Consider the following 20,183-nt stretch of genomic DNA (forward strand, 5'->3'; position numbering starts at 1 on the left):
TTAGCATTTATGTGATTTGATTGGCTGGTACATGTGCTGCCCCTTGAACTTTGTTTTAACTTCCACCACTCACAACACAAGCAAAACAAACCATCAGAGCCTCGACGGGGCTCAGCAATACACGTCACCCCATTCAAAGTGGATGAGCTCGAGTGCTCCGTTAAAAGACCAAAGCTGCATCCAGCACTGCGAGGCGGCATTCCCTGACTTTACTAATTTCATCCAACGCTCACGCCCGTAGCTACGTTACTCTGAAGATGCTCCAAAGCCGCCATTAGCATAAACGTGCAGAAGGTTTGGAAAACGGACAAATGAGGCCATTTATGTATTTGCTAAAAGGTGCGAGAGCAAGTAGATAGATCAGAGAGATTGTCAGGAGAGCAGAGGCCCTTAGAGACTGATTAGAAAATAGGCATCTACCAGCGGAGAGAAGAGCAAGACATCAGAGGAATAGATTGTGTCAGTTGGCAGGGTGGGAAATGCATCAAGAAAACACACCTCTTTGTCCTGTGAATTAGAACCATCAGAGGGCTCAATCGGGCTTATTAGAGCTGGTTTGTCAAGTGGCTCCAAAATGGAGTTTGGCTTCCTTCCCACCCTGGGACTGAGCTGGTTTCAGGAGTGAGCGGAACGGACAGAAGAGAGGAGAGACAGAGGAGTAGAACGCAGAGCTACAGAAGAGTTTTATTAGACATGCTACAGAGATAATGCAGTGTACACAAGAGACCATGAGAGGGAAAACTCAAAAAGCAGGAAACCAAGTCGCACCTCCCCTTGTTAGAAAACAATTCATCCTTTAATTGTGCCTCAGAACTATACCAAATCTTACATGATGACCTGTATAAAATCAGACCTGGAGGAAAAAAAATATACATGACTATTATTTCTGAGAAAACATCTCAAGTCTAGTGGACTTATTGTATCAAAAGAAAAAAAGTGGGATTTATCTTGACACGTGTTTGTTTTTCTTTCTTCCTGAAATGCAACATTCCATAGTTTTGAAATGCTAGTTTTCTAATGATTTAAAGGAACACTAAAGGCACAGAAACTTTGGTCCAACCGAGTAGCCCTCGCTAGTAAACTGTCACATGACAATGACATCACAGTGGACTCATCTTCTATCTGCTTCCACAGCATGCAACACTTTCTGATGCCAGATCCTATTGTCAATATACATGCTTAGAAAAACCATTGTCACTGACAATTACACCTCACTGATGTGGAAAAAGCAGGATAGGCTTCAAAAACACAGATAAAGAAATACTCAGCCATGAGCTACATTAAGATGGTTCATCTTGAGTATGAGCTGTGAAGTCCAAACTGCGGGGGGGGAAATATCTTAGACTGAACACACTTGTGGAATAATGCAGGGGTTTCCAAAGTGGGAGGTGGGCCATCCCATGGGGGAGGATAAGTGAAAGGAAGTGAAAATACATGACATAAGTTATTACATTAACAAAAGGAGATCATTACTATGTGCAATATCCTTAGCGAGATAGTTACAAAGTTGTCTGGGAGAAACCTAAGCCCGTAGACTTAAGTGTGGTATGCAGGCGTCGTTTCTTTTGGCTGAGAGGAGACTCACTCTCAGACTTTGAAAATCCCTGGAATAATGGAATTCAAGTTAAACTGCCTGTAGCAGGCTGCTGTAAAAACTCTGAAGTGTTGCCTCAGGTACATTCCTCTCTTCTGCTTCTAAACTAAAACAAAAAAACGTTATGAATCTAAAACTCGGACACAAAACAAAGAAGCTTGGCCTGTTGGTAGCATAGCTTTAAAAAACTGCAATAACGTCTACATAAAAAACAGCTTGCATTCACACCAACCCCCCAAAAATAATATGCAATACCAATGTGCCTCAAAAGCAAAGGAGGGTGTTAATGAAGATGTCCATCAAACAGTTGATAATGTCAAGTAAGGCACATGAGTACTGAATCGTTTTAACTAAATCAAGATTTAAACATTAATCTACACCAAACTATCATACAGGGGGACAATCAATCATGTCAATATTCTGACATAAAAATACAGAGGTACAGTTAATAGCTGGGATGATCCAGTATTTGAAACACACTTAATTGTTCTCTTTTTAAAAAAGGATGCATGTCAGAGGTTCCAGTGTCTCTCGAGGAATGACAGGATCAACAAAACCCCAACAACAAAACTATTTCAATAATGTGCCCCCCCCCCCCCCCAATGTCCAGACAGTCTGAAAGGTTTCTGACCGGCTCAGAGACGGCGAACCACTCTAGTTTGTGGGTGCCTCTCTCAAATGGTGGATTTGGAGAAGGACACTCTCAGGTGCTGGTTGCCTCCCATGTTGTAGTTGTGAAGGTCAATCAAAGCCTGGATGGCCTCCTCCACTGTTGACATCTGAATCAAAGCCATTTTACGATCCCTGCGAAATGTGACAGAATGATTGAGAACTACAGGAAACAAACCTTGTGAGGGGGGGAAACACCACATTTCTTCAAACTCGAGCTAGAATCAGAAATTGTTCCAAGATAGAACATCGTGAGCAGTCGGTAAAGGGATGGTGATGCACTGTGTGACTTCTACTTACTGGAAAAACTTGAATGCTTTCACAGTGCCTCCAGCGTTGGAGAAGAGCAGTCGCAGGTCGTCCTCCGTCACATCTTGTCTGTTAAAATGAAGATTGCATTCAGATTCCAGTCAGGAGGGAGTTCACATATGTCATGACACGCTCATACCCCTTTTCCACCAAAGTGAACTGAGTGCTAGTGCTGGGCTGCTGCTGGTTCAGAGATGGTTCAACCTGCAAACCTTTTAAGAACCACTCTTCCATGGGCTAGAGCCGCCTTAGAGCCAAGTCATTGTGTCTCATACCTGAAATTTATAAATGAACCCACGAACTGGCACTTACTACATTTTATATAACATTCTATATATCCATTCATTCATCTTGCATGAATGCTTGCTGGCTCTCTTCTCTCGCACCTGCTGTCACACACACGCGCACACTCACACACACGCACACACACGCACACACACGCACACACACACACTACAGTTTTAACCTTAATTTTTTTTTAATTACCACGACATTATCAACACTGACCACCACATGATGATCAATACTTTTCTTAAATGAATAAAATCTTTCTTAACAGCTGCACATTCATTCTTTCTATAAAAAAAAACAGCAACACAGAATTTCTATGACACTTGGTGAATCGATGGGACATGGGCCACAAAGGAAGCCAGTACATTTCGGTGATGCAGATCTGGACAACTTGATTGAATTTGATTTGATTGGCGGAGGCATGTGCTTTTCACTGAGTGCCATTCTAGTTTTGCTATGTTTAAACGTATACCTCTCTCCAAAATCCATGTTTTTCATTACAAACAAAAACTAAGCCACTATTGTCTAATGCTTTGTCTGGTGCTGTTTCATCACATTCATCTGTACAAGGAGCCGGCAGGGCTTTCCAGGAGGATATGGAGTAGTGATGGGAATTACAGCTCTTTGAAGGGAGCCAGATCTTATGGCTGTTCCTTTATCCCTCTATTTTGCCATTGTGCAATAAAAAAAATACTGTTGTTCCCTAGTGGACCTGTATTAACAACACCCTCCACCTCTGGGTGTTATGAGGGATATTTAGGACACAGTCTCCTCCAGCCACCTCTCTACAGATCTGAGTGCTCCTGTGCTGCCGTGGTACTTACGGGATGTTGGAGAGGTGGAGGGTGGCAGAGGGCGGAAAGATGTTCTGGAAGTTTTTGGATCCCGGTTTCTTAAAGCGATGGAGTGGAGAATTGGCAAAGTCCTTGGTCAGGCCCTGGTCATCCAGGCCATCACGGGGCAGCGCCACCGTCTGATGCTTGGACAGGGTCACTCGGATGATCTTCCCATACACCTTTTGCCCGTTCAGGTGGCTCATTGCTTTAACAATGTCAAAGAAAAGGTCAATGGAGAGGAAGCTGTTAATATGTAAATAAATACACAGTTGAAACTAGACCAATATTCAAATGAGAGACAGTGTTTGTGTTTATATCATAAGATTCTGGAACAGTCCTGTTACAGAAACCTGAGGCCCATAGGCCTTAAAGCAAAAAAATTGTGCTGTTGCAGTGAAAAGCTTTGTACACATTCACTTAGCTGGTTCCACTGGGTGCTGACAACTCTGAATGAGTGAATTTGGTTGGATATGACATCCCCTTACCTAGCTGGGCCTGGTTGGCGTCTGACATCTGAATGAGAGCGCTGTCCTTCTTATTGTAGAGTATTTTTACCCTCTGGACATCACCATACACTCCTGTATTAAAGCCGCAGGCATGAGGAGAGGAGGTGAGGTGGAGAGAGAGCAGACAGTTAGACTTCTAAAAACATTTTGCACTGGAGACAAGGACATTTCAAGACTAGAAGCAAAGAGGAGAGAATAGAATACACACAAGAAATTGAAAGAAGACTTCAGAGTGAGAGGTGTGTAGAAAGAACAGGTAAAGAAGGAGAAGAGACACCCTCTAAACAGATAAGTTATCAAGCTGTATCAGATGGCTTTAAATAAAAACATCATGCAAAAATAATGACTTAACCGTGCATTAACAAATAACTACATCATGAAGTTTAGGGCAAAGAAATAAACATTAACCCAAACCAACAAACAGGGGGCAACAAGGTATTACAAATTACCAGGCTACTGTGTGCAAATAAATGTAAATAGGATTGTAACAATAATCATAATAATAATAATGACAAATGTGTCAAAGATAGAATGGAAATAGAGCAAAAAAGAGGTGGTAGATGAGAGAGAGAGAGAGAGAGAGAAGAGAGAGAGAGAGAGAGAGAGAGAGAGAGAGAGAGAGAGAGAGAGCGAGAGAGAGAGCTAACGATAACATACCGAAGAGGGTAAACAGACTTTGGGGCGTAACCATCTTTAGAGGGAGAGAAGAGCAACAAGCAGCGTGAGACAGGTAGAGAGGTAGAAGAGTCGGAGCGGAGCGGAGGTAGATATGGACAGATCGATCCAGAACGGAGGTAGGTAGGAGGAATGGTGGTTTTTGTTTCCCCCCCGGAGAGTGATGGAGGTGGTGGGTCATGGAGGAGGGGAGCAGGCGGGCAGAAGAGGAGTCATGTTGGGGGGTTTTTGAGGGGGGCAGGGATACCGTGGGAGGAAGAGGGTGTGATTTGAGGGGTTAAAAAAATTACACCCAACCCCCAGCACAGGGAGGGAGGGGGGGCAGGACGAATGGAGGGGAGAAGGGGGAGGAAAGAGGGGAGATGGATAGGAAGGCAAATGCAAAAATGGGGTAAAAAATAAAAAAAATTAAAACGTGAGGAGGGGGGGAGGGACAAAAAATAAAATATAGGTCAGTACACTGGAATAATGCAGGTAGTTTGGTCAGAGATAATGGCTTGGATCAATGTTTTCTTTAGTCAGAATACAGCAAATAACTTGCGCCAAATGTAGGTCACCCTGGACAAGCATGGGGTAAAGGTACATTCAGTCAAAATCATAATAAAAATCAGCAATAAAGTCATAACCATGGGATAAAAACAACATGCAGCAGGTAAGAAATCTGAAGATCTACAATCTTTCAGTGAGGGAGAATGGTACGAGAACATGAGAAGCTGAGGGGGGGAGAATTTGGTCCGAGACCATGCAGTTTAATTTTTGTTCTGCAGTAAAATTGGGCATGCAAGAGTTGATGTGAAGGCCACTTGACTTAAAAGGTGGTGTTCACACAAGTCAGAGAAGCTAAAAGAAAGCTTAAGCACAGTATCTTAACACAGGTCGCAGGTTGAGATTGAATGTTTGAGATACTGTCAAAGGCTCCAGGATGACACATTCATTCACAGCCAGAGAATAGACTGATGAGGAAAAGAGACAGATACATTAGGAGACAGATTAGATGCTATTTAGTTCACAGTTCTAAAAAAAAATAAAAAAAGAATACGCATAGGAAAAGGGAGGAAAGACAGTGGGCAAGCATTTCAGAGAGGCAGGTATTTGTTCCCAAAAGTGAGACACGGGTTAAGAGATCACAAAATGATTTCATATGAGCTTTCATATGAGCTGAGGAGAGATGAAGAGAGCTTAGAGAGAAAAAGAGAAGAGAGACAGTTAGCCGAGTTAGATACAGTTTGACAAGAGAAAGGAAGGGCAGAACATCGGAGGAGGAAAGAGGGGAGGGCTTTGGGTGTTGTGACAGAAACAACAAATCCCCCTCTCTTACGAGGACATAGAGAGTCCTGACCAAAAAGGAACAAAAGCAACAGGAAGGCCCTGGTCATGTAAAGGACACTAGAAAATACAGCAAAGGAAAGGTTAGACAAAAATTCTTGCTTCATATAAAACTAACTGGAAGAAACTAGAGGTCCAGTCCATCTCTTTGTTAAAAGGAGTGGAACATAGGTCGGGACAGTCCAGTGATTAGTGACTATCAGAGCTGAGACCATAAATACAACAGCACACAAACTCACAGCTCTTTCAAGAATCTCTCCCGGTCAATGACAGAACATAGGATTTTCTAGGGACATGGACTAGATATTATCTGCCTGACAAGAAAAGGGACATTTTGGAAATGGGCGAAGAAAGCCACCCTGTCATTCTCACATCATCTCAATAAAGAGATGTTGCTCTCTGCTTTGTTATTTCTTCATACTCAGCTTACTTAAAACTAATCCTAAAGATAGAACTGCACAAATGTGCCAAAACATGCCATTTAGTTTAACAGATCCATGTTGAGTTATCAGGTCAAATAAGTACAAATTCCCACCATTCTTAATGGACCTGAATGGCAGACACAAGACAATGAAAATGGAAATGGTAGCACAGAAGAGCACTGGCTATAACCAGCAAATAAATGGATCAAAACAGAGGAATGAAGGTGGTGGGAAGGAGTGGTGGAGTTCAAGCCTTAGATGCTCCATCTGACTGGTGTGTTTGGATGTGTGTTACTGACCTCCTCGTTGAGGTTGCTGACCAGCAGGACCCCGCTGGACCCTGTCTGTCCAGCCAGGGCCACCCTCCCTGCAGCAGCAGCAGCCGCCGCTGCAGCGCTCAGAGGGCTCAGGGCTCCTGACAGGAAACAGACACAAAAATCATGGAATGGAGAGCAGCACTTCCACTGAACCACTAAATTACATCACAAACTAAACTACAAGAGCTTTTATTTGATTTATTATTTAATTGTGATTATTTTCAATTAGGACTGAACTCCAACAGCAGCCACTACTTAATTCAATTAAGTAAAGTATTTAAAAGCTATACTGTGTTTACAAATTATTCAAACCTGGCCAGTGACTATTGGCCAATGACTGGTCAAATGACTTAATTCATACCATGCCAAATCTAATCACATTGTCCTATAATTGTGAACTTTATGGTCATGACCATAAGTTAAAACGATAATAAATATAAAAAAAGGAAAAAATATAAAAAGTGTAATCTACCTGGGATCTTACCGAGGAGAGAATTGGAATCTTTACTGAACGCAGCGGCCACCGTGGAGTCGAGGCTGGGCTGTCCGTCCCCAGCGGGAAGCTCAGGTCGTGTGTAGTCACGACTCTTATCATTGTTGTACTTGACATTTAGGTTAACCAACTTGGAGAAGTCGATACGCAGTGTGCAGCACGAGTTGTATATGTTCTGACCATCCAATGCCTGGCGGGGGAAAAAAAAAAATCATAATTTTCCGAATGTTTACCAGTTACATTTGGACTGTAGTTGATAAGTAACAAAGCTGCATAACATGACCAGTGGGAGCGCAAGGTATGTAATGTCTCACCAGTTTTGCTTGCTGTGCGTTAACAGGATCACTGAACTGTAGAAGGGCCTGGAACTGATTGTTCTTGGTAAATGTGATTATCTTCATAACTGTGCCAAACTTGGAGAAAATCTGCAGACAAAAAGAAAATACAAACTTTCACAATGACTATTCTTGAACATGCGAGAAAGGTCAGAAAAGGGGGTTGCTTACCTGTTGCAGCACATCCAGCGTTACTGGGTAGAACATGTTGTCGATGATGATGCGCAGCACGGGACTGGAGGCTGCTGCGAGGGCATCCTGAACGTCTGAGCTTGGTGAGCCACCCGACTGGACTGCTGACACTGCCTGCAGCACTGCCTGGGTCCGCTGTTAATGCACAAACATAACAAGCACTGACAACTTTGTCCACACTGGTTATAAGACATATATAACATCACTATCATTTGAGTTTTAGACCTCAAAATTTCTAGTAAGTAACTAGTAAGGCAACTGATCAAAAAGGAGGCACGAGTAACAGCCAATTATTAGTCGATTAACCGATTAGTCAATCTAAAGAAAATTATTGGGCTACTATGCACAAGTTCAGTTTTCAAGCAAAAATCCCCACGCTATGGCTATAGTTTTCATAGCTATTACATTATGGCTAGCTGAATATCTTTGACTTTTTGACTGTAATTTTGCTATTTGAAGACATCACTTTGGATTCTGGAGAGTGATTATGTTAATTTGTCACTATCACACAGAATAAATAACTCATCGATTATTCAGGAACAATTTTTAGCAGATTAATAAATGAAGAAAAGAATCATTAGTTGCAGCCCTACCTGATTTCCAGCATCGGTTTTGAGTTCCTTGTGATTGGAGTACTGAATGAAGATGGGGATATTGCGGATATGAGGAGTTACTGTGGTGTAGTAGTTAATCATAGTGATGGCTGCCTCCTCTGTCCCCATCTCCAAGAATGCCTGGAAGTAGAGGAAACAAGAAATTCACCAACATAGTAACCAATAAACAAGTAAATTATCTGTATATGATCAGTAACAGTGATCACCTAAAAAAACACTACACCTTTGTTAATGACATTTGTCAAGTATTGAGATAAGAGGATAAATAAACAGACTTAACACCTAATATGTAACTACTACACCAGTGAGGTCAGTAATGCAAAGTGTTCACTGGGTGAATTATATATTCATTACATTTTTCTGATGCGGAGGTGAATGACCCTGCATCGATGCGGAGACAGACAGACAATGATTGTTACGCTACGTTCACTGTTTTCGAGATATCAAGCCACTGCATAATTATAATCACAGCTGATTCAGGACAGACACACAGTTGTGGTCGTCTTTTACCGTGTTAAGAGTCTCCTGTCAGAAATGTTATCAGACCAACACAGACCAAACAGTCTAAAACGTGGAGAGGAGGCCTGTGCCGATCAATCGATCAGGAGTAGCAGACGCTCTTTGAGAACAAAGTAGGTGTATCTGACAGATAACTGGGGGACAAATGCCAAGTGTGTCCTACTGGCCACCTCAGCAGGCTGACAATAGGCTGTAGGCCGGCTTTTGTTCGAGCTGTGTGCATGTTTCAGATGCTGTTTGAGATAACGGGACTGTGTCCAAACACACTTGTGTGGTACAGCAAGATGTCAACTGACACATGGTTCTCGACAGGTCAAGATGACTGAAATATGACCACTGTCCTCCAGGGAATGGACAATACTATCATATAGATTTGTAAACCTTGTACGCCACCTGCCTTGGCTCAGCCTCAATTAATTTATCTGTGATGTTGAACTGATGCTCAACAATTAATGAAAATCTAAACAACTAGGAACAAGGGAATTACGAAATTGGTTATGTGTGAAGGTTAATTTCTATAAATTCAGAAACACAGAAATTACATACATTTAAAGAGCTATAGAGAGTTTTTTTAAAAAACTGTTGAATCTTGTTAGCCATGTCTCCCACTCACCTGGTTCTTTCCCTTTAGTGTGAGGATGTTGGTGACTTTGCCAAAAGGCAAGCCAAGGGCGATGACTTCTGTCTCCGAGGCCTCGTTGGGCAGCTTCCTGATGTGGAGCACACGAGACGGAGGGGCCTCCTCCACCCTGAGCTTTTTACTGTCACTGCCATTGGAAGCCCCATCTACAATTCAATTTAAACAAGCACAGATTAACTGCACTAATCCATACAATGATAGCCAGTTAAATATGGGTTTCCACACATGCAACTATCCAGCTAGGTGACGTTAGGCTCAGCTGAGTTAGGTAAGAAAATTGTCAGCTATTTGCAGCATGCTCACGCTGTCAGTCCACGCACAGTCAGACCTCATGTTTCAGTGGCAGTTGTGCGCATACTCAGAAGTAGCATGCAATGCAGCTGTCTCTCGTGCAAGAACTTCCCTTGCACTCTTCAGTCTGTGTAACTTTGACTTGGAATCTGAAGCACGAGAGCGATCTACATGCGTGTGCACACCCGCTACCACCATAGATTTAATTCATTCTGTGGGAATTAATTATCTGCTGCATTATATGGAAGGGGGATTTTTTTTTTTAATCGCAGCATTTGAAAATTTTCACGTGGCATCTATTGCACTGTGGCTCTCTCTGAGGTTTCTAAGTTTTTCCCCTGTTAAAAGATTGTTTTTTGTAGTTTTTCCTTACTCTTGTTGAGGGTTAAGGGCAGAGGATGTCACACCTTGTTAAAGCCCTATGAGACAAATTGTGATTTGTGAATATGGGCTATACAAATAAAATTTGATTGATTGAAAACTGATTTGGAAGTCAGCTTCCATTGCCAAAGTGTTTATTGGCTTCACTTTGGCTGCAGTATAGGTCATAAACATGGGCCAAACTAAAGAGTCAAAATACACAACAAATAAGAATGAATGCGCGCCACTATGAAGGAAGATTTTAACATTATAATCATTGTGTAGTGATCAGTGGTTACAAACAAATGAACGTTTAAACGGTACAAGGTCAGAGAGGTCAGCTGAGCTGGTGCATGTCTGCGTATCAGAGAAGTGAGCAAGTGGAATCAGGCTGAACTGAATAAATATTATTTCATATAAGTGCCAGTTTGTAGGTTCATTTCCATAGTAGAATGAATTGTGGAGGAGATAGACCATTATATCAGCAAAATAAAAAGACAAGCCGCTTAAGCGATTGCAAAACAACTGACAATGGAGTCAGCCAATTTCCGATGGAAAATATAATCCTTTATATTCATTTAACAGTGACCATTGAAAGTAGGAGTAGATTTGGCTTCCTTCCTATTCATTTAGATAAGAGCCATGTCTTGTTAGCCCTAAATAACTGCCCGGCGGCGTTGCCAAGATGGCTGATGTGTCGAGACTTGTGTATAAGATATTGACTGGCGACCTGAGCGGAGGTACGAGCTCTCTCTTTTTCTTTATAAATTTGTTCCAGAACAAATTTCTGGTATTTTACATGACAGCAACCACGTGCCAATCCATGTAAAATCTCCTATGAAAGACAGTATGACAATAAAACCCATTTATTAACAATATGATGCCCTCCCCTCTCAATGACGGCTGGCTTTTCACATTGCCAGCTTGCCATTGCACAAGGAACCATAAACGCATTTGATGACTGACATGGTCGGACAGCACATCTTACGAACTACTTCTAAGAGACCATAAACCAGCCCTCAAGACAGTTCATTGTAAAACATTTGCAACCCGTCTTAACAGTGGAGTTAAATAGCCAGAGCTTTCCATAAGCGCTGCCTGCTGCAAACAGCCGACCACTATTTCCCCCACTGCAGTGGAGGAAAAGTCCTATTTCTAATTCCCTGTGTTTGATTAGTGTAATTGGCCATATTCTAATACAAAATGTATTTTTCCAATCAGATCCCATCCGGGGCAGGGCTGCAGTATATGCGACCCACGTAGCAGAGATACCGCGGTGGTAGCAGAGAAGGCGATGTGAAGATAACTCCGGGTGATGACATCTACGCTCACCACTGTTAGTGCAATAATAATAAACAAACCTGGGTAGCCTAATAAACCTGGAGACTGAATTATTCTCAATCTGTTTAAGCACCCAGCTGCACAACAGGGCTTTGTCATTTTAACGCGTTTGGATGTTTTTCCCTGAGTGCATAATGGCAGATGTTGACTGCTCACATACTGTTCATATAATACTCTAATTCATGTTGTAGTATATCGACCCAAGACATACTGCCAAAGTCATTAAAGAATATATTTTCAGAGATAAAAGAACAAGGTGGTGTGGCCCTTACAGAGCGTTGATCTCAACATCATCAAGTCATCTGGCCTTAAACCAAGAGGAATACGACACTGTGACAGACTAAATCCACGTCCAGCTGTGGAGATTTCCCAGGAGGATTTGTGCTGTTTTAAAAGCAAATTCTGGTCACAACAATAGATTTAGATTTGTTTGTTTTTGCTTACTGCACCTATATTGAATAGCTTGATACCTCGCTCTTCATGAATCCTTTCATGGAACGATGTTAAATTATGAACCAGTCGGACCTGGTCCAGCTCACAATCAGCTGCCATGCAATCAAACGCCAAGTCATGTGACTGCACACATGCACACTCATGTGGCAGACCTCTGTGTCATTACAGATTAAAGGTAACAATACATGTCTGGAGTGGAACGACTCTTTCTTTTTCTATGTTTAAGATCACCCATAACGTTAAGGGCACAGACTGGTCAGTGTAAGATACAACACTAATGTACTTTTATGTTGATGCTCATGTATTGAAGATTCACTATTGGTCAAATTAGTACGATACCAGTGACAATCCCGGTTTCTTATGGTTTAAGACAGTGACCTAAAAGAGAAATGTGGCTGTTTTGTGTCAGAGTAAAGATGGATGGAGCTTAATGAATGTGTCAAGTAATGAGTAATGGATTAGATCAACTTTACCAAGCCTCAACAGAGCATAATGACATGTTGTTAACACGTGTGGTCACAATGATGAGGCCACATGACCACTAATGACAATTTCTTCATTAATATATTCACACCATTAGCTAATATTAACACTCTCCATGCACAACACCTGACCTACTCATGTATAATGTGAAAGGCCACATGAAACTATCATAACAGGATTGAATGAAAGACGTGGCCTCCATCTAAGACGGTGGTTGATATTCTGAAGCTAGCAAACACAGAGGCGGCCTGAGCATCATTATCTCACTTTATTAGGCAGTTCCCTAGGGCGACATTAGCTTGGTTATGGCAGGGAGTAGCATTGGTAGACTGGGAATTTGATTAAAGCGACAATCTCCCAAAACCCCTCTGTATGCTTTTAACACTTTATTTTGATAGCAGAGTGTTTAATATTCTAGCTTCACACGTCGTCTCTTTGTAGCGACGTGAACAGCTCTTTCAGTCATCTTTAATTCAGCTGTTTCCTTTGAGATGCTTCTGATATAATCTGAACCGTGCGGAGACATTAAAATGCAGTGCTATCCACCAAGTCTGTTCTAGTCACATGATGTGGTGTGTGTGTGTGTGGGTGCCCACCTACTGAGGAGCGTGATGTTATTCACACGCTAAAAAGCTCCCATGTGAGAACAGTTCAACTGATGCAGCCTGTTTCACTTTTCAAACACCTATTAATCCTTTGATTCCCCTTAATGCCATCCGTCACTACTGATCAAATGGCTTCATGAAAAGTCTGTCAATCCCCTCCCTATTCATGGGTCGTTCGGAACGAACTCACCACTGCTACTGCTCATGCCAGAGTTGGGACTGTTGTACATACTCAGCTCATCTGATCCTCTCTGTGGAAGAAAAATCACAAAGACGGACAGTCAGACACAGTGTGAAATAATGGGGGGAAAACTATTTCCATTTTCCAGACAGGCCCTCAAAGACAACAATAAAACAGAGCTCTCTAAAGACAATTTAAATGAACAAAGGGAGGCTTGGAGAGTAGGTGGAAAGGGACATAAAGCAGCAGAAGAGTGGACTGGCTCCTCCTCTACTGGTGTGGGTTTAATCTTGCTGAATTTAAGATGTCAAGACGTGTCATTTCATCCTGAGCTATACTAGGTCCCAGAAGGCTCGCTGGACCTGACCGGCGCCTTGTGGTCTTAAACCTGACTGATGGGATGACGAGGAACCTGGCTAGGGACCCATTACCCACACAACTTTATAATAGCTCCATACACCCTCTCCTTGTTTCTGTCTGACTGAATTTGAACCAATTGTTCTTCTGTCACTAACATTCTTTATGGTTACGATAAACTAGATGTTGTAGGCCCCTGCTACAGCAGCATGACACAAATAAATTGAAAGGGTAATAAAGTTGTCTGACTTAGGTCAAAATGTGAGCACGCAGTGCATGAGCTACAAGGAACCAAGACATGATTTCTCACCCAGCAGCTGGTCACCCTCTCTGTTTTGTTTCTGACATTGAAATACTGATGAAATAAAAGGGGCAGCAAATACCACCAAATCAGGAATCAATATTTTACTGCTGTTGCGTTTCCCTTTGAGGGGGGACTTTAACTTTGTTCTGTACCGACTAAAATGCAACCTGAACTCAACAAATCTGGTTATGTAGCCAGAACAATGCATTTACACAAGGAAACAGGTTTGTTCAGTGATCAGAAGGGACATGAACCCAACCCATTTCATTAAAGCCACTCTAATGCTATGAAAGCTCAAAACAAATGTTTACAAGAAACGGGTTGTTCTGGTGTTAACACAAGGTTACAATGTTCAGGAAAGGAATTTAAATAGAAATGTGGTCTAATCTTCATGGCTTGTCTCTACATATTTATATCATGGACATTAGCCGTGTTTCAAAAGGTCTAAAACACAGCAATACCCTCGGGCTAAGCCCAAAATCCATGTTGGATTTTTTGTTCTCCTGTTATGTAGAATGTACCGTAGATCTGATCTAACCATCGGCCCAACAAATGAAGCCAAAAATTTGATCAATTCAGATGTAGGAAAGAGAGAAGGCACAATGTAGGAGTAAAATAAAGTCAACTGCTTCTTCAAATGTTGAGTTTTTTTTTTCTAGTGATATTTATTTGTAACTTATCTGTCGATTATTTTCTTCATTAAATCGAGATAAGTGTCAATATCTAAAATTTCAGTCCTGATGTATTCGGTGACAGCTGTAGTTACTGGTGGTAATGACAAATGCAGTTTAGTGCTCAGAGAATTCTAGGAGCACCGTCATTCTGTGATCTGCACACGGCACGAGTGAGTCTGTGACCGGTAGGGTTGAGAACCGAAACTTAGACCAAATAAGAATCCCAAATGCCGTGGGGTTTTTAACATTTTCAGATTTTCGGTATATATATATATATATATAATTTTTTTGTATGTCAGTAGGTGTCCTATAAATTCAATGTGTAAAAGTAAGCAGCTCAACATGTAATATTACTGTTCAATTATGTTTAAAAAATGACATTTTGCTACCACCATTTGAGTCTATTTTTACCAAAGTGAATCATCCAAAACTGAAAAAATATTACTAATTATTAAGCAAATATTATGTAAGACCAAAAAAAACAGCACAGCTAAAGGTCTGAAGCCATTTAAAGGAGAAGATGGGCAGCATAACTCACCCAATGTTTTCACATTGCAAACAAGAAAGAAAGACATGAAAACAGACATTACTTCCCTCTTTGAGACCTTTACTGATACTGCTTGAATGCAAAAAATTCAAACTTTCAACATGTGTCGTCTAATCTTTTGTTTAACTGAAGTGGAATGCAAGTAAAAACATGAGATTTGTATATTGAACACTTGAAAAAATAAACATAAATAGAGGACTCACCTTGACTCCAACTGCAACATCGCTGATGCTGTAAGACAAAATATTTTCAATTATTCACAACGAATGGATTTTAATTGGGAAAACTATAAAATACACAAAATGTTAAGTTAATAAGACACTATTCTAATGTCTCTGAAACCAGGTTTAAATCATTGGGTGTCAACTTTGTGTTTTGATGCATCACGCTTTGAAAACTGCAAATTATTATTATTATTATATTTTAACAGATTTTTGACAACACACAAATGTTACAGACGGATGCCAGTTTGTTGAGTGCACATACAAGCCCCTTAACATGATCGGTCCCACTGAGAACCCAAGGTGTTTCTTAATTGTATTACTTATTTTCCATAAGCCCTATTCACACTCGGCATTAACTATCATTTTGAGTGATCCATTCATAAGTGGAAAGCTCTAAATACGGTGATTGACACCTGACATTAGAATTTGTCAACAGTCACGGGTGATCATGGATCTCAGGCTCTCTGCTGTTTACAAATGAACATATCCATCATTGCTGCTTCAACAGTCCAAACACAACCCAACAATAATAGACGACTGTTGTCAATCTGTTTGTGCGTGTGTGTGTGTGTGAGAGAGAGAGAGGGGGGGGGGGGGGGGAGAGATCAGGGGTGTGCAGCTCTGTAATGAAGTCAGATTTGTATAATGGTAATATTGTGGTGGTGGCCACAAATAGATGCATTTGTGTGAAACACTGAGAATTGCAAAATTATTTCTCGACTTATTATGAAACTCTAGGGTGTCAGAGGGTTCTGAGTTCTGGGTTTGTGATATTACTTGGGTTCCATCAAAAACATGTCCAAGGGGCACACACACTCAAATACTGTTGAAAGTCATGCTTCATTCCACACCAAGGCATGACCCTCCTTCATGCTGTGGACTGACACACCCTGGAGTACCGATCATAACATTTGCTGTGGCCGGATCAGTGTCATTCATTACAAAACGGGTCCTGTAGTGTTTCGCTAACGTTGGGCTGGAGAAGTGTTTGTTCACACACACACACACACACACGCAAAATGATATCAGTACTGAGATCAAAGGCGTCCTGAGAGACTGACATGACTTTGGTTAGAGCTACAGGAGCCGCTCGGCGAGCTAGAGCTGCGTTAGCTACAACACAAAGGGTCAACAACACTGTGCGCTCGTTAGCATGGCGGCTAGCTCAACGTTCGCTAGCCGCTTCGTTAGCACGCAGCTGTCAGATACGATTGTGGCGAATGAAGGCACAGTAGCGACTATCCACACGCATCCCTGTTACGTCCCTCTGTAGGGTAAGCGTTCCTATTAAGGATGCGTTGCGGCGCAAATAACGGAACAAAACACAGGGCGTCAGCTAAGTTATGCTAACATGCTAAGCAGGTCCCTGCAGAGAGCGCGTGGCTATGGAAACCTCGCACCCGCAGCACACACATCGTCCTCGTTCTGACTGAACGACGCATTCACTCGGCCGCGGGCACTCGGTGCTTCCTCCGTAACGGCAGCAAGGCAACAGCGCGGATCAAAACATTACCCGTCCATTTCTGTAGAGCTTTCACCGCGCGTCCGCTTCCCGTCCTGCGTTCTCTCCAGTTTACACCTACACTGCGCGCGCACCGCACACACACGCACACGAGAGCAAAATGGAGGCTAGACGATGCAGTGTCGGAAATTACCGACAAGTTCCGAAGCCATTGGACGAACGCGGTGGTGATCGAGCAAACGGCGACCGACCGACGCGTGTTAGGGTACCAGCTGTTTGTTGACTGGACGTTCACCATTGTAACCGCTGCGTTGGTTTGTAACGGAAATACTGTGTCACTCCTTTGTTTGGGACACAGGCAGGAAATAAGACACAACCCTCCATCCATCACTCCATCCATAACCATCTCCTATAAAAAATTAATAAATCGAATACAAAGGAAAAGTGGGCAGGCCCGTAGCCAGGATTTAAGCAATACTGAGGTCCAATTTCTGGGATCTAAATATGCACATTTTAAGATGTTTGGAGAGAAACTATTGGATAACAGTAGCTTCCCTCTGCAGCGATGGTTTCGGCGTCTGTTCTATTCATTCCACTGGCAGCGAGCGAATCGCGCCATTAACACACTGAAAATCGATTTTAAACGATATCAATGATATTATATATGATATAAATGATCAAACATCCCATACTTTTGATTTTCTTGCTGTTCTCCTGGAGTTTCAATTTCCCCGATGTGTTCAGTGTTCCCGTGGCTCCTTAAAACATCTTAAATTAAAATCAACGAAATGAAGGTCTTAAATTGTCTTAAATTGACCATAAATTGGCTGCAGAGTATTACATTTGCACGCGGTGCATTTAATGCTGATGATAAAATTGTCAGGCACAGTGTCCTACATTAAAAACGTTTTTAAAACTTTAGTTCTAAGACAGTGCAAGTTTTATGTTTCTCATCGCAAAACACAGATGGGTGTTGATTTCTTCTACGCTGAATGCTAAGTACTCATGTGAGCACGACACAGCGCCACACAATTCCAAGTCTTGCTAATCAGTGGTCAGCTATGGAACTGCAATGAGCCCTGTAATGCCTGACAGTAATATCTCTCCATGTTAGTTGTCGTCTGTGTACCATTCAACAGCATCGTTTCTGAACACAAACGACTGAACCTTCAAGATAGAATGGCAAATGGTCTGTATTTATATAGCGCTTTTCTAGTTTTGGTCACCACTCAAATCTCTCTACATCACAGTTTTACATTCACCCATTCACACACACATTCATACAGTGCATCTATGGGCTGCACTTTTTTTTCTTGGGGGCCATTCGGGGTTCAGTATCTTGCCCAAGGACACTTCGGCATGGAGGAGGACCACCCTCCCCCCTCAGCCACAGCCGCTGAGAAGCAGTGATGTATCAGTTATATTCCTTTAGGCGACACTGTAGATTTAGAGTAAGCACCGATACACGGGAGAAAGAGATCTGCCTGTTGCAGTCAGCACACGGATGATATACTGTATATAGCTATGTGTGTGTGTAAAGTAAATTTATTTTTTAGAATATTTCTTCTAATGTCCTCATATTTTGAGCACTGTCAGAAAGTGTTACTATCCTGAGCCTCACTCTCCCCTTTTCAAACATGGTGGGGAACCTACAATGGCCATTAGTTAAAGGCTGCTGCACACTAGAGGATTTTCAACTCTTAGGCGATTAAAAATAAATTCAAATTCAGTTTAGTTGCATTTCAAAAGGCTGCATATTCTTAGATCTAGCGGTTGATCTAAGAATATGTCAACTAGCTAGTATTGTACATATTTATCTTCCTCACAAGTAATGGATTGTAAAATAAGACGTACATGCATCAGATGTTTTCAAGCAGCTGTGTGAAATGTATGGCAGGTGTTTTGTAGTGAATACATACTGTACGGGTCATTTGTGACCCACGCGTGTAAAATTGATGTAGAAATACAAAAGCTATGGTTGTTGATAAAGTAAGGAAGGAAAAATATTTTCTGATAGTCAAAAACAAGATATTTATTGAATACCTGGAATATCAAATGATAAAATACATTTATCTCAAAGCTAATGAAGAGATACACACAGACATGCATGTAATTACATAGGGAATGAATACGGGTCATTTTTTACCCATGTGGTGCATTAGAAGGGGTTTGCAAAAGTTGAATATCAAAGGGTTGATAAACAGTCTATGATTATTGCAGCTTTAAAGTGTCTGAATGACATAAGGTCATAGGTGTTCTCAGGGTATCAAGAGGATTTTACACTGCAGTATATATTTATCTGTATTATTTATATAACATCATTTAATTCACTTCGATTTACTAAATGTCTCCTGGTCATTTAGAATGTTACAAAAATGTCGATTAACATCATGAAAAATAGAATAACAAGAGGGGCTGTTCATTTTGTCCATTCAGATGACTTTTTCGCTGGGCAGTTAGAGACTCCTTCGAGCAAGAGGAAAGAGAAAAACACGACGGTGTTTGCATAATGATTAATCTTGACAGACATACGTCATGCTCCTGGGTTCCTGACAACGTCACACCCTGGGTGAAATTAACGCCTAACTGCTTATCTTAAAGGACCTGGGATTTAATTAAAAATGACATTTCCCCAAAGACTTGCGCTTCTGAAGCTGCCATGTTGAAATTAGCTGATGAGGGGCCCTCTGAGCCAAAGGGAAATAAGCAAACTGTCAAACACTCAGCAAATCACCGCCGTTTATCAGTCCTGCACGCTGCTCAGGAAATAACAGTGGACTGACATCCTGCTCGGTGCCCACTGCACCACTGATACAAGGCATATTGTTATTAACAAGAGGGAAAGGGGACGAAAAAAACAAGTCTGTCAAATGTGATACGGAGACAAACAATGTGTTTGGGCTAAATACGGGAATAGGTTGCCGAAATGAGCTCTTGACTCAGCACAGACATATTTTACCTCTGACAAAGGAATACTTACTGTGGCCCTGAGAGCTCAATTCACTGTAACGTAAGAAAACACATGCAAGCAGTCAAGAACAAAAGAACGAAAACATCTTCATCAGTTTGACAGGACATGTGCTGGGAATGAACACAAAACAGCCCAACAGTGCTCACAACACAACATTTCCTCATGTTGAGAAAACATTTATTTCAAGCAGTG

The 20,183-nt window shown here is 41.7% G+C and overlaps 1 protein-coding gene across 3 annotated transcripts; it reads right to left on the bottom strand.

Moving 5' to 3' along the window:
• Nucleotides 1-1,696: 1,696 nt before the first annotated feature.
• On the bottom strand, nucleotides 1,697-17,182 carry ptbp2a (polypyrimidine tract binding protein 2a). 3 transcript variants are annotated; one of them, XM_034572444.1, is made up of 14 exons: nucleotides 17,072-17,182; nucleotides 15,538-15,565; nucleotides 13,462-13,522; nucleotides 9,712-9,884; nucleotides 8,559-8,699; nucleotides 7,945-8,100; nucleotides 7,753-7,863; nucleotides 7,430-7,628; nucleotides 6,928-7,043; nucleotides 4,863-4,896; nucleotides 4,185-4,277; nucleotides 3,688-3,904; nucleotides 2,564-2,641; nucleotides 1,697-2,398 (listed from the first exon to the last, which is right to left on the bottom strand). In XM_034572444.1, exons 1-14 carry the CDS (start codon nucleotides 17,077-17,079, stop codon nucleotides 2,269-2,271), a joined length of 1,545 nt encoding a protein of 514 aa, XP_034428335.1. In that variant the 5' UTR covers nucleotides 17,080-17,182; the 3' UTR covers nucleotides 1,697-2,268. The 3 variants fall into 3 exon arrangements, with proteins under 3 accessions (XP_034428335.1, XP_034428334.1, XP_034428336.1); XM_034572443.1 differs by having other exon boundaries at nucleotides 7,418-7,628; XM_034572445.1 differs by having other exon boundaries at nucleotides 7,418-7,628; nucleotides 13,504-13,522; nucleotides 17,072-17,171.
• Nucleotides 17,183-20,183: the final 3,001 nt, after the last annotated feature.

Source organism: Hippoglossus hippoglossus, chromosome 20, assembly GCF_009819705.1.
Source record: "Hippoglossus hippoglossus isolate fHipHip1 chromosome 20, fHipHip1.pri, whole genome shotgun sequence".
Taxonomy (NCBI): domain Eukaryota; kingdom Metazoa; phylum Chordata; class Actinopteri; order Pleuronectiformes; family Pleuronectidae; genus Hippoglossus; species Hippoglossus hippoglossus.

What these genes read in the sequence shown, in the direction of transcription:
- ptbp2a (XM_034572443.1), bottom strand. An exon ending in CACTAAAGGGAAAGAACCAG is followed by an intron (nt 8,700 to 9,711) that starts GTGAGTGGGAGA and finishes CTCTACTTCCAG; the next exon opens with GCATTCTTGGAGATGGGGAC. An exon ending in AAGTCTGTTTACCCTCTTCG is followed by an intron (nt 4,278 to 4,862) that starts GTATGTTATCGT and finishes GCTTTAATACAG; the next exon opens with GAGTGTATGGTGATGTCCAG.